This window comes from Podarcis tiliguerta (genome assembly GCF_965153285.1).
Source record: "Podarcis tiliguerta genome assembly, chromosome: 12".
Lineage (NCBI taxonomy): Eukaryota > Metazoa > Chordata > Lepidosauria > Squamata > Lacertidae > Podarcis > Podarcis tiliguerta.
In genome coordinates, this window is record NC_139545.1 from 18,507,002 (window position 1) to 18,530,808 (window position 23,807).

The window sequence follows — 23,807 nt, forward strand, 5'->3', positions numbered from 1 at the left end:
TTTAATTTGGCTGGGCTGCATCTTTCTGAGCCTTTTTCTTTATTTAATAGAATTCTGGGGATAGGTTTGAGTTTTCCCCAGGAATTTGCCAAAGCTTAGAAAAACTCATATCGTGGGACTACATCATCACCTCTCTCTCTCTCTCTCTCTCTCTCTCTCTCTCTCTCTCTCTCTGTGGGTGTGTGTGTGTGTGTGTCCCCTTTGCCAGCACACCAGGAAGAAGAGTCAAGACAACCAAATGTGGATAAATAGGTTATATTTATTAAATAAATAAATGCCGAATAAAAAAGAGGGATGTGTGTGGGGTGTGGCGGCGGAGCAAGCTTAAATAGCTTGTCACCACCTCTTCCCATTGGGCGAAATCACCCATCGGGCCATAACATTCTCCCCTGGGGAGATACCACCTTTCCTCTTCCAGAGGAGGAGGGGTGTGGCAAATTCATCCCCTCCAGAAATGGCGGGAACGGCACTCTCATTCTTATAAGCTGCTGGGTGCAAGAAGAAGTGACACAGTATCAAGGAGTCGTGAAAAAAACAACTGTTCTCCCTAGGTTTCCAGCAGTGAGGGTTTCTTTTTATTATTATTTTATTTATTATTATAATTTTTTTATTAAGTTTTCAACAAAAATAACAAAAAACAAACAAACAAACAATTACAACAACAACAACAAACTAAGAAAAATATACCCAAAACCAATATCAATTCCATAAAATGGTATTCTCCAAATCCCGTGACTCCTCCCCCCACCAGTTCCTTAAATTCTTTTCAACTGCATATCATTTCTACTCCAGATTCCCCCCTCCCAAATATCCTGTACTATCTCTAAATTTCTTGTCATCTTGATTTCTGAGTTTTCCAGTTAGTTATGCCATTATCATTTCCCTTTTTTTTTTTAAAGCATCTTGCATTCCCACCACATATGATAAAACGTAGCCTCTGTTTCTTCACATTTCCAACACTTATTAGCAGTGAAGGTTTCCGAGTATGTTAAAACTCTCAATTGCTGGAAACACTTTACTTGGTGGTTGTTGGTTTAACTCCTTCTGGGAAATGAGTTAGGAGGGGGGAAAATGATATATTTCCCAGAATCAACAGTGCAGAATGCAAGTGTGCTCAGATGTCTTTATGCCAGGCTTTTTTTTGGAGGCCTTGGCTTAACTTTGGGAACTTTGAGGTTTTCTCTGCTCTCACATTAGGTTGCTGGATTGGGGCTCAAGCGATAGTTTCAGTGACTCTTTTACAGAATGATTCAAGGGTTTTCATTTTCATCTACATTCCCTTTCTTACTTAACATCATCAGTGACAACTTATTTGATACATTATGCATGGAATATAAGTGAAGGATCCTAAGTTTTTCAAAGGAATATTCTTAGCCTCACTTCAAAGAAGCATCATCTTCATAAAGACCTTATTGTGCCATCGCTTTTGACCCAGTTGCTATCATTATCATGCTGGCTTCAGTTCTGACTTGTAGGCAGAAGGGCACATGCTTTCCCCACTCAGTATTTAAGTTGCCTTATACTGCCCTCTTGGCAATAATGCTCTGATTCCACGCCAAGAAGAAGAGTTTGGACTCGATATCCTGCCTTTCACTCCCCTTAAGGAGTATCAAAGCAGCTAACAATCTCCTTTCCCTTCCTCCCCCACAACAAACACTCTGTGAGGTGAGTGAGAGACTTCAGAGAAGTGTGACTAGCCCAAGGTCTCCCAGCAGTTTCATGTGGAGGAGCGGAGAAGCGAACCCGGTTCACCAGATTACGAGTCCACCGCTCTTAACCACTACACCATGCTGGCTCCATGCTGCCAAGAGACAGAGATTCCCAAAATTCTTAGATGATGATAATGATGATGATTAGACCATGATCAATTCAAAGGTGCTCTCTCAATCACAGGGTCAGCTTGCCCATGAGATAGGGTGAGGCAGTGTCAGGCTTTAGGGAATCGGCTCCCCCCCATGGCAGTGGATGAGCAGAACAAAGGAAAATGAGACTTCTTACCAGTTAGAAACTTTAATAATCATAGCTAGAGAACAAAGAACCCATCTCCTAGGAATGACGGTGCTCCCAGTTAAGGATCACCCCTTCTTCCATCCCTATTAATCTACGCCACTCCTACATTTTGTAATCTGAGTTTGTATCCTCTGTTCTTTCTGTTGTGACACTTTCTGCGCTCTCCCTGGCTTTGGAGAAGGGGGGGGGGGTGTTGAATGCTGTCCAGAGACTGGGAATCTGTTAACCCTCTCTCTCCCAGTGTTTCTTCTTCTTCTAGCTGCTCCCCATCCAGTATTTCCCAGCTTCTGCCTTCTGAACTATGTCCCTCTGCAAACCACTGTTCCAAATCTATACTTCTCCTTCTGCTCCTGGAAAGATATCAGGAGCAGGGGGAGAGGGAGGCTCCCACCATTGCTCCACAGTGCAGCCCTCCTCAGCACGGTCCCTGACAGGCAGCTGTTTCAAGTGGAAGATGTCCAAAAGGTGGCACCCCTCCACTACCTAAATCTCATGACTTCTCACGGAGCGAACAAGATCTCACAAAATCTCACTGGAAGCTGCCACCGCTGCTCAGTACAGTTAAGGAAGGCTTGTGGGGCAGCGTGGCACCAGCAGGGTAGGTTGCACATTTCGGCTTCGCCTCAAGCAAAGAAACGGTATGCACAGTCCCTGCCAGTCACAAACACCATTGTTTGGGCTTGTTAGCTTCTCAACGACACGTTTCCACCAGCAGTTCTTAAATGCAAAAGTACGTTCCAGCTTATCTAAAATTCTGATATTGCAGAGGGTTGAACTAGATGATGCTTGTGGTCCCTTCTAGCTCTGCTAATCTATGATTCTAGAATTCAGCATGATGGTTTAGCGATAATATTTTTCTACCCTTATTTAAATGTGTGAATTAATGTTTCGCTGCTAGCAGATTTACATTCTGTCATGTGGAGGTGGTATCGCATCTAAACATGCAAAAAAGATGAGAGAAAACCACGTCGTAGTAATGTAACTGTGTCACGAAAGTAAGAATTAGGGACCTCGTCTCCCAACAGGTTCTAATTTTAAATATTAGGGGGGAAAGGGACTGGTGCTAACTTGATATATGTGCACCTACACAGTAGACACCATACCTTTTTAAGGAAGTTGTATTTTAAATCCCGTGCAGGAATTGTTATTCGTGTAGACTAGTACACTAACTGTCCTCAAACAACAAGCTATTTGTAAGTTTTGCAGCATATATTCCATGGTACTGAGCCAGAAAACAAAAATGGGAAGATTAAAATGTACTCTTTTTATGCAACACTGTGAATAAAGTTGAATTGCTTTCATGGATTTTTTCATCTACTTGCAAAGCACACATAAAACGATATTGCCATACAGATTCCAAAGATTGAAAATGGCTTTTGTCGTCCCCCTGGCATGCTGAAAATCTGTGCAAAAATGGTGATTTGACAAACTTTATGGAACCGGCGTCAATTTTTAGTGCATTTTTTTGCCCTGTTTATGGTGATTACTTGTTCCTCTTTCCTATTGGGAAAACGCCAGAAATGCTTTGTTTTTCGAATTCCTGATATAAAGTTAAATTTCCGTATCGTAAGATGGGGAGGAAGCATTTGATTCCCTGGCCAACTGCAAAATCCAAATGCTTTACTCCCTTTCTTTCCTCCCTCCCCGGCTTCCACTTCTGCATATGAGAGAGACACTGAGGCCAGCAAATGGGTTCTCACTGCTGATTGTAGCATTATCATCTGCAGCATCTGCAGGCATTGCTGTGTCACAACGGAAGGTGCGTCAGATCAGCGATCCTATTCAACAGATTCTAATTCAGCTGCATAAGATTATCTACATCACTCAGGTACGTTTTGATTATGTTGTTCTAGTGCAAGCCATCGTCCCTGTTTTCATTGCTCTGTCTGCGCAGCACAGTCGTTTTCTTGCTCCTAAGCAGCGCCTGAGATGTGGGAGAGGAAGGTAGGAATGGAATCTAACTCCATTCTTTGATTTCCCCTAATTGCATCCAAATCTTGCATTCTCACCCCCAAAATAGAATCCAAAGAACACTGGCAGAGGGGGAGGCTATCACTGAAAGGAGTTTGGGGGGGGGAGGGGAATCCCTGTATAAAAAGGAGCAAAGTCTCCTCTAATGCTTCTGTAATTTGATCTCTGTTCCTGAGAACAATTCCCCATCCAGTTCTGGTTTTCCTTCAGCAGATCATTCTGTACTTAAGCTTCTTATATACAGTCGTACCTTGGTTGTCGAACAACCTAGAACTCGTACGTTTTGGCTCCCAAACCCAGAAGTGATTGTTCCGGTTTGCGAACGTTCTTTTGGAACCCGAACGTCTGACGGGGCTTCTGCGGCTTCTGATTGGCTGCACAAGCTTCCTGCAGCCAATCAGAAGCCGCAATTTGGTTTTCGAACGTTTTGGAAGTCGAACAGATTTCCGGAACGGATCCTGTTCGACTTCCAAGGTACGACTGCACATGCTTTGGTTCAGAGATGTTTAGAGCTGCTCTGCAGCTTTTCTCCAGTAGCTGCAAGCACACAACCTCTTTCTTACATCCAGCCAAGCAAGCAAGAGTCCCTGGATATTTAGTTCGTTTATTTAAAATATTTTTAGTGCAGAAGTCCTCTTGCGGCAGAACAAAACCCACTACAGTCACAAACCTCAACATAGTTAATAAAAGCCATCAGTAGTACAGTAGTATAAACACCAACCAGGCCCAAAATTACAAAAAGATAGTGCAGAACAACATCCAGAAACCACAAGCAATTCCATAAGGAAGTTAACTGCCACAAGTACTGGCGTGTGTTTCCAACATACACACAAAGCTGTCTTATACTGAGACAGGCTATCTAGCCCTGTATTGTCTGCACTGAACTGACAGCAGCTCTCCAGGATTTCAGGCAAGGGTCTCACTTAGACCTCCCTGAAGCTGGTGGGGATGAAACCTGGGACCTTTTGCATGGAAAGAAAAGACATCTGAAGGCAGCCCTATTTAGGGAAGTTCTAATGTTTGATGTTTTATTGCATTTTTAATGTTCTGTTGGGGGGGACGCGGGTGGCGCTGTGGGTAAAACCTCAGTGCCTAGGACTTGCCGATTGTATGGTCGGCGGTTCGAATCCCCACGGCGGGGTGAGCTCCCGTCTTTCGGTCCCAGCTCCTGCCCACCTAGCATTTCGAAAGCACCCCTAAGTGCAAGTAGATAAATAGGTACCACTTTATAGCGGGAAGGTAAATGGTGTTTCCGTGTGCTGCGCTGGTGCTGGCTCACCAGAGCAGCTTCGTCACACTGGCCACGTGACCCGGAAGTGTCTCCGGACAGCGCTGGCCCCCGGCCTCTTAAGTGAGATGGGCGCACAACCTTAGAGTCGGACACGACTGGCCCGTACGGGCAAGGGTACCTTTACCTTTACCCTTTAATGTTCTGTTGGGAGCCACCCAGAGTGGCTGGGGCAACTCACTCATATGGGCGACAAACAAATAATAAATAAAATTATTATCATTATCATCATCCTCATGCATAGCATGTGCTCTACCACTGAGCTGCAGCGCTTTCCTTCACAGGTGGCATTCCAAGCTACTATAGTTTTCTTCCTTGTAACGCAATCTCAGTGTTTAAACAAGACTTTATGGGTAGCCTTGGGCTGTACAGGAGCAATACAAGAACGGTTAGCTATGCCATTTTGAGTTGGCAAATCAGTTTCATTTCAGCCATGTCAAAAGAAACATAAAACAGCGTTTAAATTAACTGTCGTAATTCCCTCTAGATCGTAAACAGGACTTAAGTGGTCCTGTCTGAAAAGGTTTTGGAATCATAATCCACACCTGGGAACACATTCTAGCCCTGCTGATGTCAAAAGCAGTAGTTTGAGGTGGTCGCACTCCCCCAAGTTGTGTATGCATAAGCCTAAATTGATGGATTAGTTGAAGAGAAGATGGCAATGAGGATAGCCTTTCAGCTGTGCTCCAGTCACAGTAGAGGCTGGTCCATTGGGATGGATGTGCCACCCGACTTTGGAAATGTTCAGGGTGGCAGGAGAGGATATATTGTTTATTAATATCCTTCCTAACTTGTGCTAGCAAGTTCCTTTATGTAGCAGAGTTACATCCCCCTTTTTACATGCAGAGCAGATAGGTGGTTGCAGGCCCGTGTGAGCATCTCACTATTATACAATTCAATCTGTCTTAGAGTGAATTGTACGTTCCTGGTAAATTCCCTTGAATCCCTCTTAAAAGAATAAACACGCCACAATCTTATTCAAAGATAATAAAATAAGTTTACTCACATCAGTACATAGTTGGATCCCTGAAGGCAGATTACAAATATGTTACAAATATGTACATGTGGATCTATCCCATATGGGGGAGGAATCCCAGTGCTTCTGCTATCTGAGAGCTGGCAGAACAGTCCTAGCTAAAAGCTGGTCAAACGAAGAAGGAAGTCAAAAAGAAGGGGAGTGCTGCATGACTCGTTCTTTTGTTACCTGGACAGGTAAGGTCATGCCCACCTTTTGTCGCATGCAAAGGAAGGATGCTCCAGTCAGGAGGAACAGGAAGTTTCGACTGGCTGGACCAAACATTCCCTCGCATGTCTTCTCTAGCATTACAAGGAATGTTGTACAGTGGTACCCCGCAAGACGAATGCCTCGGAAGACGAAAAACTCGCTAGACGAAAGGGTTTTTCGTTTTCTGAGGTGCTTCGCAAGACGGATTTTCCTAAGGGCTTGCTTCGCTAGACGAAACGGCCCTGCCTCTCGTGTCATGGCGACGGTCACTGTACGCACGCACGCTCGCTTCCCCGCTCCTCCGGCTCCCTCCCACCTTCCGGCTGACGGCTCTTCCGGCTCCCTCCGACCTTCCGACTGATGGTTAGTGCCTCGCGCCGCTGCCCACCGCCCTCGTGCGCTCCTCTCAGAGAGCTGTTGCCGCCAGCAGCCAGCGTTGCAGCCGGAGTCGCACTCCTGAGCCCCGCCGCCCTCCAGCAGCCATGTCGCACGGTGGCCACAAGGTGCGGGTGAGTCTGAGGTACCGGCTGCGGCAGCTGTCCTGCTTTTCCCCGCCCCTCCCCGCTGTTCTTAGTGTTTAAATGCAGTGGTGCTTCGCAAGACGAAAAAACTCGCACAACGAAAAAACTCGCGGAACGAATTAATTTCGTCTTGTGAGGCACCACTGCATTTAAACACTGCTTCTCATGAATCACATCCCACACCAACTTCAGTCTGCCCTCAGTCAGCCCTCACCTGCCTGCCTTCTCACAACCAGGTGGTGGTTGGGGAGGGGGGGGGAGACTCTGCCTGTCATTGGCCCTGGCTTCACTTACTCTTGGTTTCCTCAAATTGCTGAAAGCCTCTTTTTTCAAGCTTCGTCTACATTCTAGTATGTTGTCCTCACTGACTGCTCATTTGCTAGGAAGCAAGGCTCATTTGACACAGCAGCTCTTCTAAGTAAATAGACGTTGGATTGTGCTGTAAACGTTCTGTAAAGGTAAAGGGACCCCTGCCCGTTAGGTCCAGTCGCGGACAACTCTGGGGTTGTGGCGCTCATCTTGCTTTATTGGCCATGGGAGCCGGCGTACAGCTTCCGGGTCATGTGGCCAGCATGACTAAGCCGTTTCTGGCAAAACCAGAGCGGTGCATGGAAACGCCATTTACCTTCCCGCCGGAGCGGTACCTATTTATCTACTTGCACTTTGATGTGCTTTTGAACTGCTAGGTTGGCAGGAGCAGGGACCGAACAATAGGAACTCACCCCGTCGTGGGGATTCGAACTGCTGACCTTCTGATCAGCAAGCCCTAGGCTCTGTGGTTTAGACCACAGCACCACCCACATCCCTAAATGTTCTGTATGCATGGTCAATTGTGTATTTAGATCATCCGTCTGAATTTACCAGCGCCCTAGTGCAGCTCCTAACCACGCCTCCAGCTCTTTTTTCCTCATTCATTATCTTGGGCCTCTCACTCAACCACCTTTCCTTTACGCCTTTGTGGCCATCCTGTTATTCACCCTTCTTGATGTTTCTTTTCTTTGTGACCTCTCAGTTGCTAGGGCAGTCTTATCACACGTTGTAAGATTTCTTACTTCCCCTGTTTGAATCTTAGGCCTATTGCTTTATCAAGTTTTACCAACTTCCCTCTTTTGAATGGATGAATTTCCACCCCCCCCCCAAAAAAGCAGAAGTCATGCTGCAAAGCTGAGTTAATACAGCCAGAGCTTTCCTGGAATATATTCCTTAGCTACGCCATTAATATTCCTTCTTACTAATCAACTCCTAATTGAAATAGAACCAAGCCCTGTTATAGGTGCAATAGTGGACTGCAACACAGTGTGTGAAGCAACTCTCTTGGTTTAACAACGTGGCCAGTGCAAGGGGTCATTTGCCATTCTTAAGTTACCTACTTGCAAGGTTGCAGATTTGTACCACCCAAAAGGAGTGGCTCCACTTTAAGGTTAAAGGATGGAAGGTTTTGGAATTTATCCAAAGGCTTGGGCGGGGACAGACCCCCTCAATATTATATATAGAAAAGGTGAGATTCCTTACTGAGGTTAATTTTCTACTACAAGGAAAATAAATCTACTTTCATCCACAGTCTGAACCATAAAGTCAAATGTGATTTATTTATTTACTTACAAAAATTACTACCCTAGATTAGACTCTAGATTCGATAGTATAGCACAGGGTACTGCTTTTCACCAATGTGGTTATTGCTTTGTGATTAAGTTGGAAACTGCTGTTGGTAAATGTGTTTCTAAGAGGTTAGCATCCATTTAGGAAGAGGAGGATTAGGAAGAGAAGTTTATATAAAAATCTGTACATTTTCACAAATTCTGCTTGTAATTCTAAGCTGCAAATTTGCCCAGTGGACTCTTTAAGATTGGAAAAACAAACCCATCATTGTCCACAGGGCACAGGTGATTCTGCCCCATTCCTCCATATCATCAAGCTCCTTCCTTCCTGCATGTTTCCTCATTTTCCCTAGCTTTTTGAAGTACCCCCCCCCCTTTATGTAGGTTCAGAACAACAGGAAGGGACGCTATTTAATTTGATGAAAATACTTTTTTAAAAAACCAAACCACATTTTTTCTGGTTGTGTTGCATGAGAAAAGAAGTTGATTTCTGCAGCTGTATGTGAACAAATTGGAAGTGTGTGGAACACACACACACACACACACACACTCATCCTTACATTAACACCAAAGTAAGAAACTGATTATTTTCACTTGCTTTCCAGAGCTCTTGCTGGTCTGCTGCACTAAAAGATGATGATGATAATCTGTGTATTTATTTAAGGGTAGGACTTGCTTGGGGGCCTGCATAGGATTTATTAGAATTCTGAGGTAGGCATGGTGCAAATTGACACAGAGCAGTCTTGATTCCAGATTAGTTAATCCATAACTCTTTTATCTCTGGCCCTGCCCATCATCGACTCGTCACCAGCTTGCGGCCCCCACCACATTACCTCAAAGGGTAAAATGTGGCCCTCAACAGACAAAAGGTTGATTACCTCTACTACAAAGAACTCAATAGAGGTCCCAGAGTTGTTCTATCATTCTGCCCTTATTATGTGATATTTACGTGCCTCAGGCACACTTTTTTTCCTAATACGCTATCAAGCCTTGAGTGGACTTGATTACTCCTTCTGACTGAAGGAACTAATTTACCTAAGCATTCCACTGGATGTTCATTAATTCTTGGCTGTCTTTAAAATAGGAGCGCAAAAACACAGCTCACTGACCATCCCTGGAGCCTTCAACTGCCCCCTCACCTCCTTTTCTATATAGCCCTTTAAACACGTAGGATGTTTATTTAAAGCTATCAAACTGCAGATCTCCTTTAACGAGCAGAAGTTCATAAGGGGAGAGCTCTCATTGTTAGTTCTGGGCTTCCAGCAGCCGTTCCCATCCCGTTTCCATGGCAACAGGTTTCATTCCGATCCGAGAGGGAAAAAACCCCATGTAAGCTTTTTTTAAAAAATGATTATGTAAACCTCTTACCTTATTTCCACTCATCTGACATCTGAGTCCCTGAAAACAGATTTAGGAATGAAAACCATAAAGCCAACTTTGCTCCATTTCCCTGGCAGGGAGCAACCAGCCTCTCGGCCCTTGGTTTGCTGCCACGGACATGCGCAGGAAACGTCTTTCCCCACAGTTTGGTTTCTGGCTGGCAAATAATCCTTAAGTGACAGACAAATCTAGGCAGCCTCTAGCCCAAGCCAAAACGTAGCAATATGTGTTTTGTTCTATCAACTGTGTGCAGCGACTTCAGCTGTTGTCAGTGTTTGCTTTCCAGCAGCAGAGATTCTGGAACCCAAGTCTGTCTGGAAGCCGCTGCCCCCTCCAAAAAAAATCCATGTTTGTGTGCGGGTCTAAGTTAACTCAGTTGCAAAATATAGACTTTCTCAGAACCGCTCCTATCCTTTCCTGTTTTAGATTTTGGAGGGTTAAGCGCTGGCACTGAAACTGAACGAACAATTGGCACCAAGGGCAATTGAAGCCTGCCCTGTCCTATGAACCTTAGGATGAGGGCCTGACCTCGATTTTTTAAATGGAGATTAAAGACAGCTTCATGACTTGAAGCATTATACATCTGTAATGGTATACTGTAGAGCAAGTGGCTGATGGCAGCAGGGAGAAATTGGATGGGACACCCTTAGCTACGGGGTTCCTGGTGGAGCAGGGGGTGCCCTTCTGTTACGGCAATTACTTGTCACCACTGAGCAGCAGAACTGCTCAGAAGTAGAGAGGGCCATTTTCCATCTTCCACCATTAGGAAAAGTGCATATGTATGAAAGAGGAGGCCTTTTCTCGTGGCACCTGCCTGTGGAATGTCCTCCTGAAGGTGGTGCACTATGCATCAAGGGATACGGGTGGCGCTGTGGTCTAAACCACTGAGCCTCTTGGGCTTGCCAGTCGGAAGGTTGGCGGTTCGAATCCCTGCGACAGAGTGAGCTCCCGTTGCTCTGTCCCAGCTCCTGCCAACCTAGTAGTTCGAAAGCATGCCAGTGCGAATAGATAAATAGGTACCACTGCGGCAGGAAGGTAAACGGCGTTTCCGTGCGCTCTGGTTTCTGTCACGGTGCCCCGTTGCTCCAGAAGTGGTTTAGTCATGCTGGCCACGTGACCCGGAAAGCTGTCTGTGGACAAACGCTGGCTCCCTGGGCCTGAAAGCAAGATGAGTGCCACAACCCCATAGTCGCCTTTGACTGGACTTCACCATCCAGGGGTCCTTTACCATTTTCACCTTTACTGGGCATCAGTACTACCAGTACAAGTACAATACTACCAGTGCAAGGTTGAAACCTTATTTTCCAAGGCTTTTTAGAAGTTGTTATTTTTAACTAGTTCAATGGTTTTACTCCCCATAATGTTATTTCATTGTTGATTATGTTTTGTATTGTATATGTAGATTTTGAATTCCAATGTTTGTCACCCTGAAATTCAAAACTGGGTGAAAATGTAGTTCATACATGTTTAAAATTTTTATAAGTCCATACATTTACCGTGATGCGAAAAGGTATTTGAAGTGGCGTATTTTTTGCTCTATAAGACCTACCAGACCATAAGACTCACCTAGTTTTTGCAGGAGGAAAACAAGGAAAAAAATATTCTGACTCTCAGAAGCCAGAACAGCAAGAGGGATCGCTGCGCAGTGAAAGCAGCGATCCCTCTTGCTGTTCTGGCTTCTGGGATAGCTGCGCAGCCTGCATTCGCTCCATAAGACGCACACACATTTCCCCTTTTTAGGAGGGAAAAAGTGAGTCTTATAAAGCAAAAAATACGGTATATCCTGCCATTGGGCAGTTCACATTTTGCTCTGCCATGAACTTACTGGCAAGCCTCTCCTTTTCATCCTTGCAATATGGGTACAATAATACTAAGTTACCTTACAAGTTTATTCAGGTTTACTGGGAGCATGGAATGCTTTTTACACTCTGAAGTGCTAAATAAGCGGCATTTCAGCCAGTAGGAGTGACTGGGAGATAAATGGGTGTAAATAGTTTATGGGAAACTATGGAGGTGAAAGACTGAGTCATAGCTGCCTTTTCTTAAAAGTCAAATTTTATATGCTGTTTGGTCACTGCTTTGCCGGTTATCAATAGTTTATGCTTTCACGTATCTCAAACACCGCTTGCAAAAAGAGGACGACGACGAGCTAAAACTGTTTCTGCACCTTCAAACAGCTTCCACCAACTTTACACTGCAACTTGAAAAGAAGAGTCATTGAGAGATTCAAGAAATGCCTCTTCAGCCAGCAGAGCAACCCATGTAACTTGAAGTCTGAAATTAAAAAGGTGCAGTATGTTGAAGGTCACTCCCAGAGTGATTATGATTCCCTTCCCCTTATTACTTGAAATATGGACAGGATATTTTCAGGGAGCAGAGGGAAGCACATTTTTACATATTCAGATGTGAAGCATTTACATAGGCTAATGGTCATATTTTATTCACGAACAATGGAGGTCCACGCATAGCAACTCACCCAGAAGTCTTGGAGATAGATGTTTTAAAAATTACCTCACTTTAATTTGAATATATCCTTAATCTTTCATTATAGTGGGGAATTAAGAATCAGCAGTCAACAGCCTTAGGTTTTAAAACCACTACATTTGTCTGGACAAGCAGTGGTGTGTGTGTGAATTTGTGTAAATATACATACACATATATAAACCCTGGCAGCTTCTCATAGACTGAGGCATAAAGCCATTATCACTGGAGATCAGAGAACTTATATTTCCTTTCATGTTCAGAAAGTAGGGATTTCAAAACAAAACCCCAAGGGAAGCAAACCCACAAGACAGAATTTTCCAGAATTGTCAGAGTAGCAACATAATGCTTCTAATCTGCCATTTACATGAAATGCTTTTTGTTGTGAATAATCAATTTAGGAGTAACAGTAAAAGCTTGCCTGTTCTGTTGATGCAAGGCTCGCCTCATCTTCACAGAACCGAATTCTGCCTTATCATACCAAGTGGAGATGATGTTGAGTAAGCCCAGATGAACGAGAAGGGATGTGAAGAGAGAGAGAGAAAGAGATGTATTCAGATGCTTGAAAGGAAGGGCTGCTTTACCCTTTAAACCTTGAGGGTTTTTTCTCAGCCTGACCAGAAAGCACTGAAGCTGTCCCAATGTGCTTTGATGCTAGATAATATTGACACAGCCCAGTAGGCCTTAACTCGGGTCATTGCTTTCCAGCTACCATATTATTTGTGAGATCGTATTTTGGATACCATCCAGCACAGAACAGTTATTTGTAGATAATGCTGAAACCACAGAAGATTCTTTTTCAAAGACTACAGTGTGTCTTAGCAGAGCAAATCCAAAGGACATCGGCAGCACATTTGATCCTATAACATGCCAAGTATTTTTCCAGTTGTTCCCACAGAAGGTGGCAACTGCCAGTGTAATTCATGTATATTTATTTATTTTGCACCCCCTTAGGCTCAAGAAGACTAGTAACATGCAAACACATCCACAAAATGTAATGCCTGCAATATAATATTTATTTATGCCCTGCCGCAAAAAGACTCAAGGCAAAGAAAGGCCTTGCATGTCCTTGGCAAATGCGGCCTTATTAACAGAAATGGATGTGCCATTTGTTTATGTTGTTTTTATAATCATTATTTCTACTTCTGATAAAAGTATTTCATAGCCACAAAGGTGTCGCCAAGATCATAGAATTGTAGAGTTGGAAGGGACCCCGAGAATCGTCTAGTCCTCCCCCCTTGCAATGCAAAAATCTCAACTAAAGCATTCATGATAGATGGCCATTCAACCTCTGCTTAAAACCCTCACAAGGAAGGATAGCTATGCTGTGCTGTACAAAAGTAGCTTGAGATATCTGTTCTTGTATGTGGTTTCATTGTTGTGTTGGGCATTACGCTGCATTCACTGGGCTTTAATTTGTTTATGTCCATGCTGGCACAGCCTGTGTCCTGAAAGTTAAGCACAGGACAAGTAAAGATACACCTTTTTATTAATCTTGGTGCAAACGCTTATGAGCATATAGTGCATATACCCTTTAATAGTTTTTGCTATGCTTCATACTAATGAATAAGTCACGCCTTATTGCCACTGAGCATTTATAGATTGAAGCTTATCTGTTAGTTCTGAAAATAATATTGTGCACCCCCTCTTGTGTGGTGAAAGGGTTTAGTTTCCGATTTGATGAGAGACTACTGGATATTTTTGTTGTCTTTGTAATAGCTGCTTTGTTTATGAATGTACAGGAAGAGCATTGTGGAAACAAATACATACCTGGCACATACTGTTTTTTCCACATGAGAGCACAGCGGCCATTTTGGATGTTGCAATGTCACCCTGAAAATAAGCGCTTTTGGGGGGCTGTGTTCTTGTGTGGTGCCCCAAAATGCATGTTTTTGGATGCTATTCCCCCCAAAAGCGCATCTTTCAGTTCTGCAATCTTGCACGGTGCACGACCTTGGAAGAAAGTGTCCCACTTTTCTGCCTTGACTTATTGGAGGTTGTGTGAATAGACATCCACACCCCAGGCAGCAGATCTACCAAGGCTGCTTCCATTTCCTAGAGTGAGTCTCTGTTCTCCACGATATTCATATCCAGCAACCTCAGGCCAAGTTGTCTCCAAGGTCTTTTCCTGTCTTTTATTTCATGATTGATGTGGTTGCTACCAAATTCCAATTCATTAGCTCCCACTGATGTTATACTTTCTCATGTAACATGTACTGTCCATCTCAGGAATCAGTATTGATAGCGCAGAAGTAATCTAGAAAGTACTGTAATTCATTTCCCCTTGAAAAGTTGGACAAAATTAGTTCTTGGTCTCGGAATAACATTTAGAGCTCAAATATTCCACCTGTTCATTTTCAGTTCTGTTCTCCTTTTGTTGTACCTGTTTTTAAAATGAATGAAAATGGATCACCTGGAGAATTTCCTATGGCGGCTTAATAAAAATGAACAGAAGGTTCTCCTGAAGCAGGAAGAGGGATCCATAACTAAGGACAGGGGTACTTGTTTTCCTTCTTGCCTGGGTTAAATACCCACCCAGAAGTAAAGCTGAACCTAGCAGCAGCTTCTCAGTTGTGAACTTCTAATTCTGTAAACTGAAAACGACAGAACACTGGCTTTAGCCCAAAACTGTAAATTGAAGTTGATAGTGTATAATATGAAAACCTTCTACCAATTTAAATTTGCAGAAATCTATTCACCTGGCTGAGCCAGGCAGTGCTTGGATGAGTACCTGTCACTTTGAGGATTAGAAATTTCCTCCCATATTTCATCTGCTGTGACAGTTGTCGCTTCTTTTCTGAGCAACTTCCAAAGGATTGAGCACCCAGGAGGGATCAAAATGGCTGAAATCACACAAACATCAGCGGGCCCAAGCACTCTGCTGTGGTGAAAAGCAGGCCAGTGTCTACATATAGACTCTGTGGAACTTAGCATTGGGGATACTCTATACCAAATTCATCTAGTACCTTTAAAATCCCTGTTTACATTGGACTGCACAGTTTAATGCATGCCAAACAAACATTAAATACAGTATTTGGTACTTGACTCTGCAAAGAACAGGGTATGAGAGGCAGTTTTGTGCGTAACAGAAATAGCAAGGCAAGTTTTAAGAAAACTCAAAGCATTGTTTGTTTTTCACTATGGCTTCTAATATTATTTTTAAAACATAGTTATATCAAGGTTTTTCATGCTCAGTATGAAACTTTATTTGCAGGCTTCCTCAACCTCGGCCCTCCAGATGTTTTGAGACTACAATTCCCATCATCCCTGACCACTGGTCCTGCTAGCTAGGGATCTTGGGAGTTGTAGGCCAAAAACATCTGGAGGGCCGAGGTTGAGGAAGCCTGCTCTATTGAACAAATGAATATTCAACAATTCGCTTCCTGTTCCTCATTCCCTATCCAGAAAGTTGTTCCAATTTCCACCCCCCCCCCAATTTTAATCCATCTTTTCCTTTAGATCAGTTTCATATTTCCAAGTCTGCATACTTTCTGAATGTCTGATATGGCAAACATTTTAACTAATCTTATCGCTATTTAATTTTTTTCTTACTTCAGAAAATTACAGTTCTGCGTTCACTCCCAATTATAACATTTATGGAGGAAAACAATAGGTGTTTTGTTTGTGTTTGGTCTTTGTGCAGCTTCTCCAAGGTTCCCCAGAGCTGATTGAGCCTAACTTTTTGACAGCAGATTGCCAGTTGTTATTGCACTCTTCAGGGGGGAGCACTTTGGTCCTCGACGACAGACCAGGTAAGTCCGGCGAAAGCCACGTCGCGCAACCTTTGCCAACGGCTGTCTGCGTTGACATTATTCAGCAAGTATGAATTCCTCCTGCTAAATGCTCATTAAGCTCCAACAAGGTTCAGTGTGCTAAATGTGTAGGGCATATAGGACGAAAACAACCGCACAGTTGCTCCTTAAACCATTTTCATGTGGCGATTCTAACTACACAGAGTGAGAATCAATATGAGATGTAGTGGTTAGAATTTCAGAAGAAGACCAGGGAGACCCAGGTTCAAATACCCCTTAGCCATGAACTCTTGAGAAGAGGCATTGTCTTGTGTGACATCATGAGCATGATGCGCGATGTTGCATTGTCGGGAGGAGGCCGAGCACGGAGCTCAGTGTGGCGTGGCTTCCCCTCTCACACTCGGGAGGAGCCAGCCACTGAACCGCTCTGTGCTCAGCCTCCTCCACCCCCTCAATATGAAGGGGCCCCGGTCCCCTGCCAGCAGATTTTGAGGGGGCTGAAGGGGGTCCTCTGCTCCTAGGAATTGACATGGCTGCTCTTGGGCCAGTTGCTGTCTCTCAGCCTAGCCTACCTCACAGAGTCATTGTGAGGGGGGGGGGAAAGGGGGGAACCATGCTTAAGTCCTAAGAGCCAGTGTGGTGTAGTGGTTAAGAGCGATAGACTCGTAATCTGGGGAACCGGGTTCGCTTCCCCGCTCCTCCACATGCAGCTGCTGGGTGACCTTGGGCTAGTCACACTTTGAAGTCTCTCAGCCCCACTCACCTCACAGAGTGTTTGTTGTGGGGGAGGAAGGGAAAGGAGAATGTTAGCCGCTTTGAGACTCCTTTGGGTAGTGATAAAGCGGGATATCAAATCCAAACTCCTCTTTTTCTAAGAGCAGAGAAAATTGTCTTATAGGAGACCATTGCTCCATCTGGCTCAGTATTGTCTGCCCTAACTTGTAGCAAGTCTACTCTTTCAGACTGGGGTCTTTCCAGGCCATTTCTGTATTGCCGTTTCTGGAGATGCTAGATATGAAACCTAGGGAGTTTGGTGTGCAAAGCATGTGCACCGCCACTGAGCTGCAGTCATTCCCATTGAGGGAGTGAGGATATAATTGTAATATATAATAAATAATACATGGTGAGTTGGTGATCATCATACTGGAACAGACAAATTCCTGGAGGTCAAGAGTCAGGTTTCAGGGAATTGGCTTCCTCCCCCCCGTGGCAGTAGATAAGCAGAGCAAAGGAAAAGGAGTTTTCTTACCAGTTAGAAACTTTAATAATTACAGTGAGAGAACAAAAAACCCACCTCCTAGAAATGGCGATGTTCCCAATTAAGGATCACTCCCCCTTCCGTCCCTATTCATCTACGTCACTCCTACATCTTGTAATCTGAGCTTGTACCCTCTGTGCTTTCTGTGTTTTCTGTTCTGACACTTTCTCAGCTCTTCTTGACCGTGGGGAGAGCGGAGAAATGCTGTCCAGAGACTGTGAATCTGTTAACCCTCTCTCTCCCAGTGTTTCTTCTTCTTCTAGCTGTTCCCCATCCAGTGTTTCCCAGCTTCTGCCTTCTGAACTATGTCCCTCTGCAAACCACTGTTCCAAATCTATACTGTTCTCCTGCTCCTGGGAAGATTCAGGATCCAGATCAGGGGGAGGGGGAGGCTCCCACCGTTCTTCGTCAGCACAGTCTTCCTCAGCACAGTCCCTGACATCAACTATCAATGGCTATGTTTTATCTCTACTCTAAGAGGCATTTTATCTCTGAATGCCAGTTGCTGATAATCACAGGTGCTGTTGCATTGATGTGCTGTTTGCGGGCTTCCCATAGGCATTTGGTTGGCCACTGTGAGAACTGGATATTGGACCAGATGGGCTGTTAGCCTGATCCAGGAGAATCGTCTTATGTCCTTATATTCTCTGCCCATATTTGAGGAAAGTGATGTTGAGTTCCCTCAAAAGTAATGGCAGGTGTTCCTCTCCATCCCCCACCCCCCCGGTGCTAAATTGGCAGGACAAAGGAGAGATGACAGGGTTTTGATATGGTATGCTGTGTTGCATCTTGAACCGATTTGGCAGCCTAATGCTAGGCTAAAGAAGCAGGCTATAAATATTAAAATAATAGTAACAGTATACTGAAACTGGGCTTACGGACCATTAAATATGTGTGGTGAGAATGAAGTGAGGGACATTGAACATGAAGGAAATAATTTAGATAGCTGCATAGTGAAAAAACTCAAAACAAAACCCCAACAAACCGTGCCAAAAACTGTAACACATGCATTTATGAGGAGAATGAAAGATGTAGTCAAGAGTGTTTATGCAAAAATATAGAAAAGCATGCTAGCAGCATAAAGCATTATCAAGAAGAGGAACACATTCACAGCAAAAAAAATATATTTCAATTGGAATGTTCTGAATTGTCAGGACTGGGGAAAGGTGGCAGGAAGGAAAACCAGAAAGAGGAGGTTAATTTATTTTATTATGAAACTGTTTCAGCTAAACAAATTTTATAGACCTTGGCTAGAATGCAGTTTTGAAAGGGTGACGTGTTGTGTATGTTGCTGCTCTGTCTTTCAAAATATTGTCCTGTCCTGGTCGGTTTCCATGCTCGTGCACCACGAGTTTGTGCCTTTAATGGAAAAGGGCATGTGTTTACTGCTTTTATACATCACCCAAGGGGGTTGCCCTCAAGATGCAAAGGAGGTGTGGGAAACAAGGCATGCAGGCTCTTCCATTGCATATGCTTAGAAGCCTTCCTGTCCTGAGATCACCCTGGGATCCCTGAGTTATTTGGATTCCTTATCACAAGGAAACGTCTTAAGCAGAGGTCGGCAACCTAAGGCCCATGGGCCAGTTCTGACCCATAAGCTTCCTGGAACTGGCCCACGGCTGTTCTGTGGATTGGCATGGGGATTCCATGCTCCCCCCCCCCCCATGGTGCCATTTTTTTTCTTGCTGCGGGGACCGACTTCCAGGTCTGAAGAGTGCTGGAAATAGCTTGAGAGCACGCACAGACGCGCACGCTCCAGCCCACCGAGAGGTCTGCTGCGGAGTGGACTGGTCCGGCCTCAAAAAACGTTGCCTATCCCTGGTCTTAAGTATATTCAACAGAATGCATAGAAGCCTACATCATACCTTCCCAGTCAAAGCAGGAAGATTATAGGCACGATGGATGGGCCTGGTGCATGCAGGGACATTAGAGATAGGACCAATGCGCACCCACTCCCCTTTATGTCCACACACACACGAAGAAGGATCCTCTTTATCTGCATATAGAAGCAGTTTTTGCACAACTATTGCTGCGCATTGATTGCATCAGTATTCATTTCTGTTTAATGTATATGAGCCCAGTTCTAAATTGCACTAGACAAGGGGATTACAAAGGGAACATTTGCGTATTGATCACTCTGAAGTTGGCCCTGTGGCATCTTTATTCTTCTGGGGAAACATACAGAATTAAGGGCCAGATTCAATTAACTTGCTGCGCTAGCAGAAGCCAGCGCAAGGACTCTTGCTAGTGCAGCAGGGTTTTCCTCCCTCCTCTCCCAAATCTGCTCTGGAGAGTAGGGAGAGCCCCAAGAACAGCACACCTGGGGAGGAGAGGGAAGGTTTCACTGGGCAAGGAGAAATGCTTGCACTCATGGAATGAATGGATTAGCGAGATCCTGAAATCCAGCCTTTGTCATCTAATTGCTAATGGACAAATGATAGTATCCTGCTTTTGTGACTGAAATAAAAGTTATACATGTAACTTCGCCAAATATGCACCCACCTGATTTTTCCAATGTTTCCTTTTTGGAAGGTGTGTATACACACACACACACACACACAGAGAGAGAGAGTTAATTTAACTGTCCTATGTGCAATAAGACAGTTTAAGGTTATGGCACAAGAATTGCTAAAAGAAACCTGCCAACACTACCTCTGCACTAATTTTCTATTATATATGCTGTAGAAAACCTTTGCAAGAAATCCCCAGAGCTTTCACGGTCAAGGTTAGTGAAACAGAGGGCAAATGAAAACTCCAAGCTGGCTATTCTAAGAATACATACTTGGAAATATGTAGAAACTCAGTGGAACTCTGTTTCAAGGAAATATAAGTAGGATGAGCATGAAAATGCTCAGATGTGAATGGCACGGGTTCCCATTAATTAAAATGGTGGGTGCCAATCTACATGCATAAATGAATCTCCATAGAAGTGAACAGGAAAGTTGGCTCCTCTACAGAAGCTCCTGTACACCTCCTGGATTTCCCAAGGCCAGAACAAATCACGGGATTGATGGAAATGACTCTTGCCCCCTTTAATCCACAGTGCTGATTTAACCTTTGTGGTTTGCTTTTTGGCTTTCACCTTAATGAATTACATATCTGTGACCAGAAGCAGTTGGGTGTGAACCTTTTTCTATATTCAATAATCAGTTAATAATCCCTTAAGATTGTTGTTAATTCCGTGATTTCAGTATACACTGTCATAAAACGACGGCAACTTTTAACAGTTTAAGAAGCTTCTCTGGTGCTTCTTTTTATGAAATCAGATGTCCATTCCATTATCCAGCATTATCTGATATGATTTACTCATAGGTCTTCCTAGCACTTTTGACGTGGATGAAGGAGTGACATATGAACAAATGCAGGTCAGACATCACCTTGTTTTTAGTAGTTTCATCATTTGCTTTCAGTTCCTTTTCAGTAACGTGTAATGAAATTCCATGTGCTTCACATTTGCAGACTGTGATCGAGGAGGTTCTAGAGGAATGTGGATATTACAATTTTACCTCAAATAGGTGAGTTTCATTTCAGAAGGAGACATAAAATCATGGTGAAGTGAATAGACAGAAATTATAATTCAGTTTCCTAGTTACAGCTGTCTATTTTGGTTTTGGGGTGCTTTTTAAAAAAAATTCATGATTTATGATGTGTAGGCATGTGCTAGATAAAATGGTGTGGAACATTGTAGCCAGTAGTGTAAAATCATATTTGAAAAGAAAGGCACCTCCATCCTTTTCATTTTGATGGATGAGAATTTGTTTTAAAATCCCTTATGAAAAATAAACCTCAAATGAAGAATTGTAGGGCTACCAGCTTGCCTTACAGGTACATTGTCTGGATGTTGCACAGGAATGGGTCGGGACAAGAAAGCAAAGGGGATGTAAAATTTGTTTTTTTTTTTTTTTTAAAATTCTTTTTATTGAGTTTCTCTTAAGAAAGAAAAAAAAAAGAAAAAGATCAAAAAGAAAAAGAAAAAACAAAACTAATCAACAGATTAATAAACAATATCCATACATAACGCAGGAATGACATTCATTACCATTTTTGTCCTTTTCCTTAAAGCATTATATTTTTAAATATTTAAACCTTTTCCCTACACCTCCCTTGACCTCCTACCCTCCCGTTTTCGGGTTTCTTAATAAGAAGTTCTTTCTTTTCTGCAGCTATTAATTTTTACTGGTTTGCGCGTCGTAGGACTTATATCAAACCTGCTATGGTTTTTAAGTCTCTGTAGTTACCTTCAATGTATACCATAAATTTTTTCCAATCGTTAACAAACTTTGTATTTTTTTGGTTTCTAATTTTTTGTGTCATTTTTGCTGACTCAACATACTCATATAATTTTGCTTGCCAATCTCTGATCGTTGGGATATTTGGGCTCTTCCAATTTTGTGCAATTAATATTCTAGCAGCAGCCGTAGCATACTGGAAAAACGTCTTATCTTCTTTTTTGATTTCGTCCCCAATTATTCCTAGTAAGAAGGCCTCTGGCTTTTTAGGGAAGGTGTATCTAAGTATTTTCTTTAACTCATTATATATAAGTTCCCAAAATTTCTTCATTGTTTCACAGGTCCACCACATATGGTAGAAATTACCTTCTTTAATTTTACACTTCCAGCAAGCCTTGTTTCCTGTTTTGTATATTTTCCCTAGTTTTGCCGGTGTGATGTACCACCTATACATCATCTTTTCCAAATTTTCTCTAAGTAGAACACATGCCGTGAATTTCATTCCACTAATCCATAAATTCGACCACTTTTCATATTCTATATTATGTCCGAGGTCCATTGCCCATTTTGTCATGACCTCCTTAATTTCTTCATCTTTAGTATCCCAATCTAATAATATGTTATACATTTTAGATAATAACTTGGATTTGCCTTCAATTATTTCTATCTGGAATTTAGATTTTTTCTCATTTATCCCTACTTTTTTATCTTCCTTCCAAACCGCATTTATTTGATGGAATTGCAGCCAGCCTGTTAACTTGTCTTTTAACTCCTCATATGTCCTCAATTTCCATCCACTCTCTGATCTTATCAGTAGGTCTTCATATGTCAGTCTTTCTCCTTCCATGTTTACTTTTTTGATTGTTAGAATATCAATTGGGGATAACCACCAGGGTGTTTTCCATTCCAAAAGTTTTTTATTTCTCTCCCAGACTTCATATAGTGGCCCTCTAATAATATGGTTTGAAAAACCTTTATGTACCTTTTCTTTATCTAACCACAAATAGGCATGCCAACCGAACCTGTTGTTGAAGCCTTCCAGGTCTAGCAGGTCCGTATCTTCCAATCTTATCCAATCTCTGATCCAACAGAGACAGGAGGCCTCAAAATATAACTTCAGGTTAGGAACCGAGAATCCCCCTCTTTCTTTCCGATCTGTTAGTAATTTGAATTTAATTCTCGGTCTCTTCCCATTCCATATAAATTTCGAAAGAGTTCTTTGCCAATCTTTAAACATTGAGGAGCCTCTAATCACAGGGATGTTTTGAAACAAAAATATCATTCTTGGGAGTATGTTCATTTTTATGGCCGCCATCCTTCCCATCCATGAAAGTTTTACTCTGTTCCACATATCTAGATCTTTTTTGATCTCCTTCCATGTTTTGAGATAATTCTCTTGAATTAGATTTATATTTTTTGTTGTTAGCCAAATTCCTAAATATTTTATTTTTTTAGCCACCTTAATTCCGTTCTGTGTCTCCAGTTTTTCTCTTTCGTCTTTTTCCAAATTTTTAGTCAACATTTTTGTCTTTAATTTATTTAACTTGAAACCGGACAACTTGCCATATTCTTCTAATAGCTCCAAGGCCTTACTAACACTCTTCTGTGGTTCTTCCAGAGATAGCACCATATCATCTGCATATGCTTTTAGTTTGTATTCTTTCATTCCTATTTTGATCCCTCTAATCTCTGATGTTGCTCTAATCTTATTCGTTATAACCTCCAATCCCATAATGAATAAAAGCGGGGATAGAGGGCATCCCTGTCTTGTTCCTTTTTCAATTTTAAATGAATTTGTTAAATTGTTATTTATAATCAGTTTGGCCGATTGGTTTGAATAAATCGATTTTATCCCTTCCATAAATTCGCCCTCTAGCCCTGCTTTCTCCATGCTTTTTAACAAGAACAACCATGAGACATTATCGAACGCCTTCTCTGCGTCTATGAAAATCAGCGCCGCAGGTACCTCATTCTTACACTCCAAATATTCTATGATGTTTATGATATGCCTCACATTATCTTTGAGAAACCTGTTTGGGAGGAATCCTGCTTGGTCTTTATGTATTAGATTTACTAAGCACTTTTTCAGTCTAT

The 23,807-nt window shown here is 42.9% G+C and overlaps 1 protein-coding gene across 6 annotated transcripts in view; it reads left to right on the forward strand.

Moving 5' to 3' along the window:
* Window positions 1-23,807, forward strand: part of NEK10 (NIMA related kinase 10) — a 111,626-nt gene that overhangs the window by 84,337 nt on the left and 3,482 nt on the right. For all 6 annotated transcript variants that reach the window (XM_083404661.1, XM_083404664.1, XM_083404663.1 and 3 more), the window contains 5 exons: window positions 3,738-3,838; window positions 12,171-12,281; window positions 16,118-16,226; window positions 20,797-20,849; window positions 20,944-20,999. In XM_083404661.1, coding sequence (XP_083260787.1) covers window positions 3,738-3,838; window positions 12,171-12,281; window positions 16,118-16,226; window positions 20,797-20,849; window positions 20,944-20,999 — 430 coding nt within the window. The remainder of the gene's footprint in view (window positions 1-3,737; window positions 3,839-12,170; window positions 12,282-16,117; window positions 16,227-20,796; window positions 20,850-20,943; window positions 21,000-23,807) is intronic.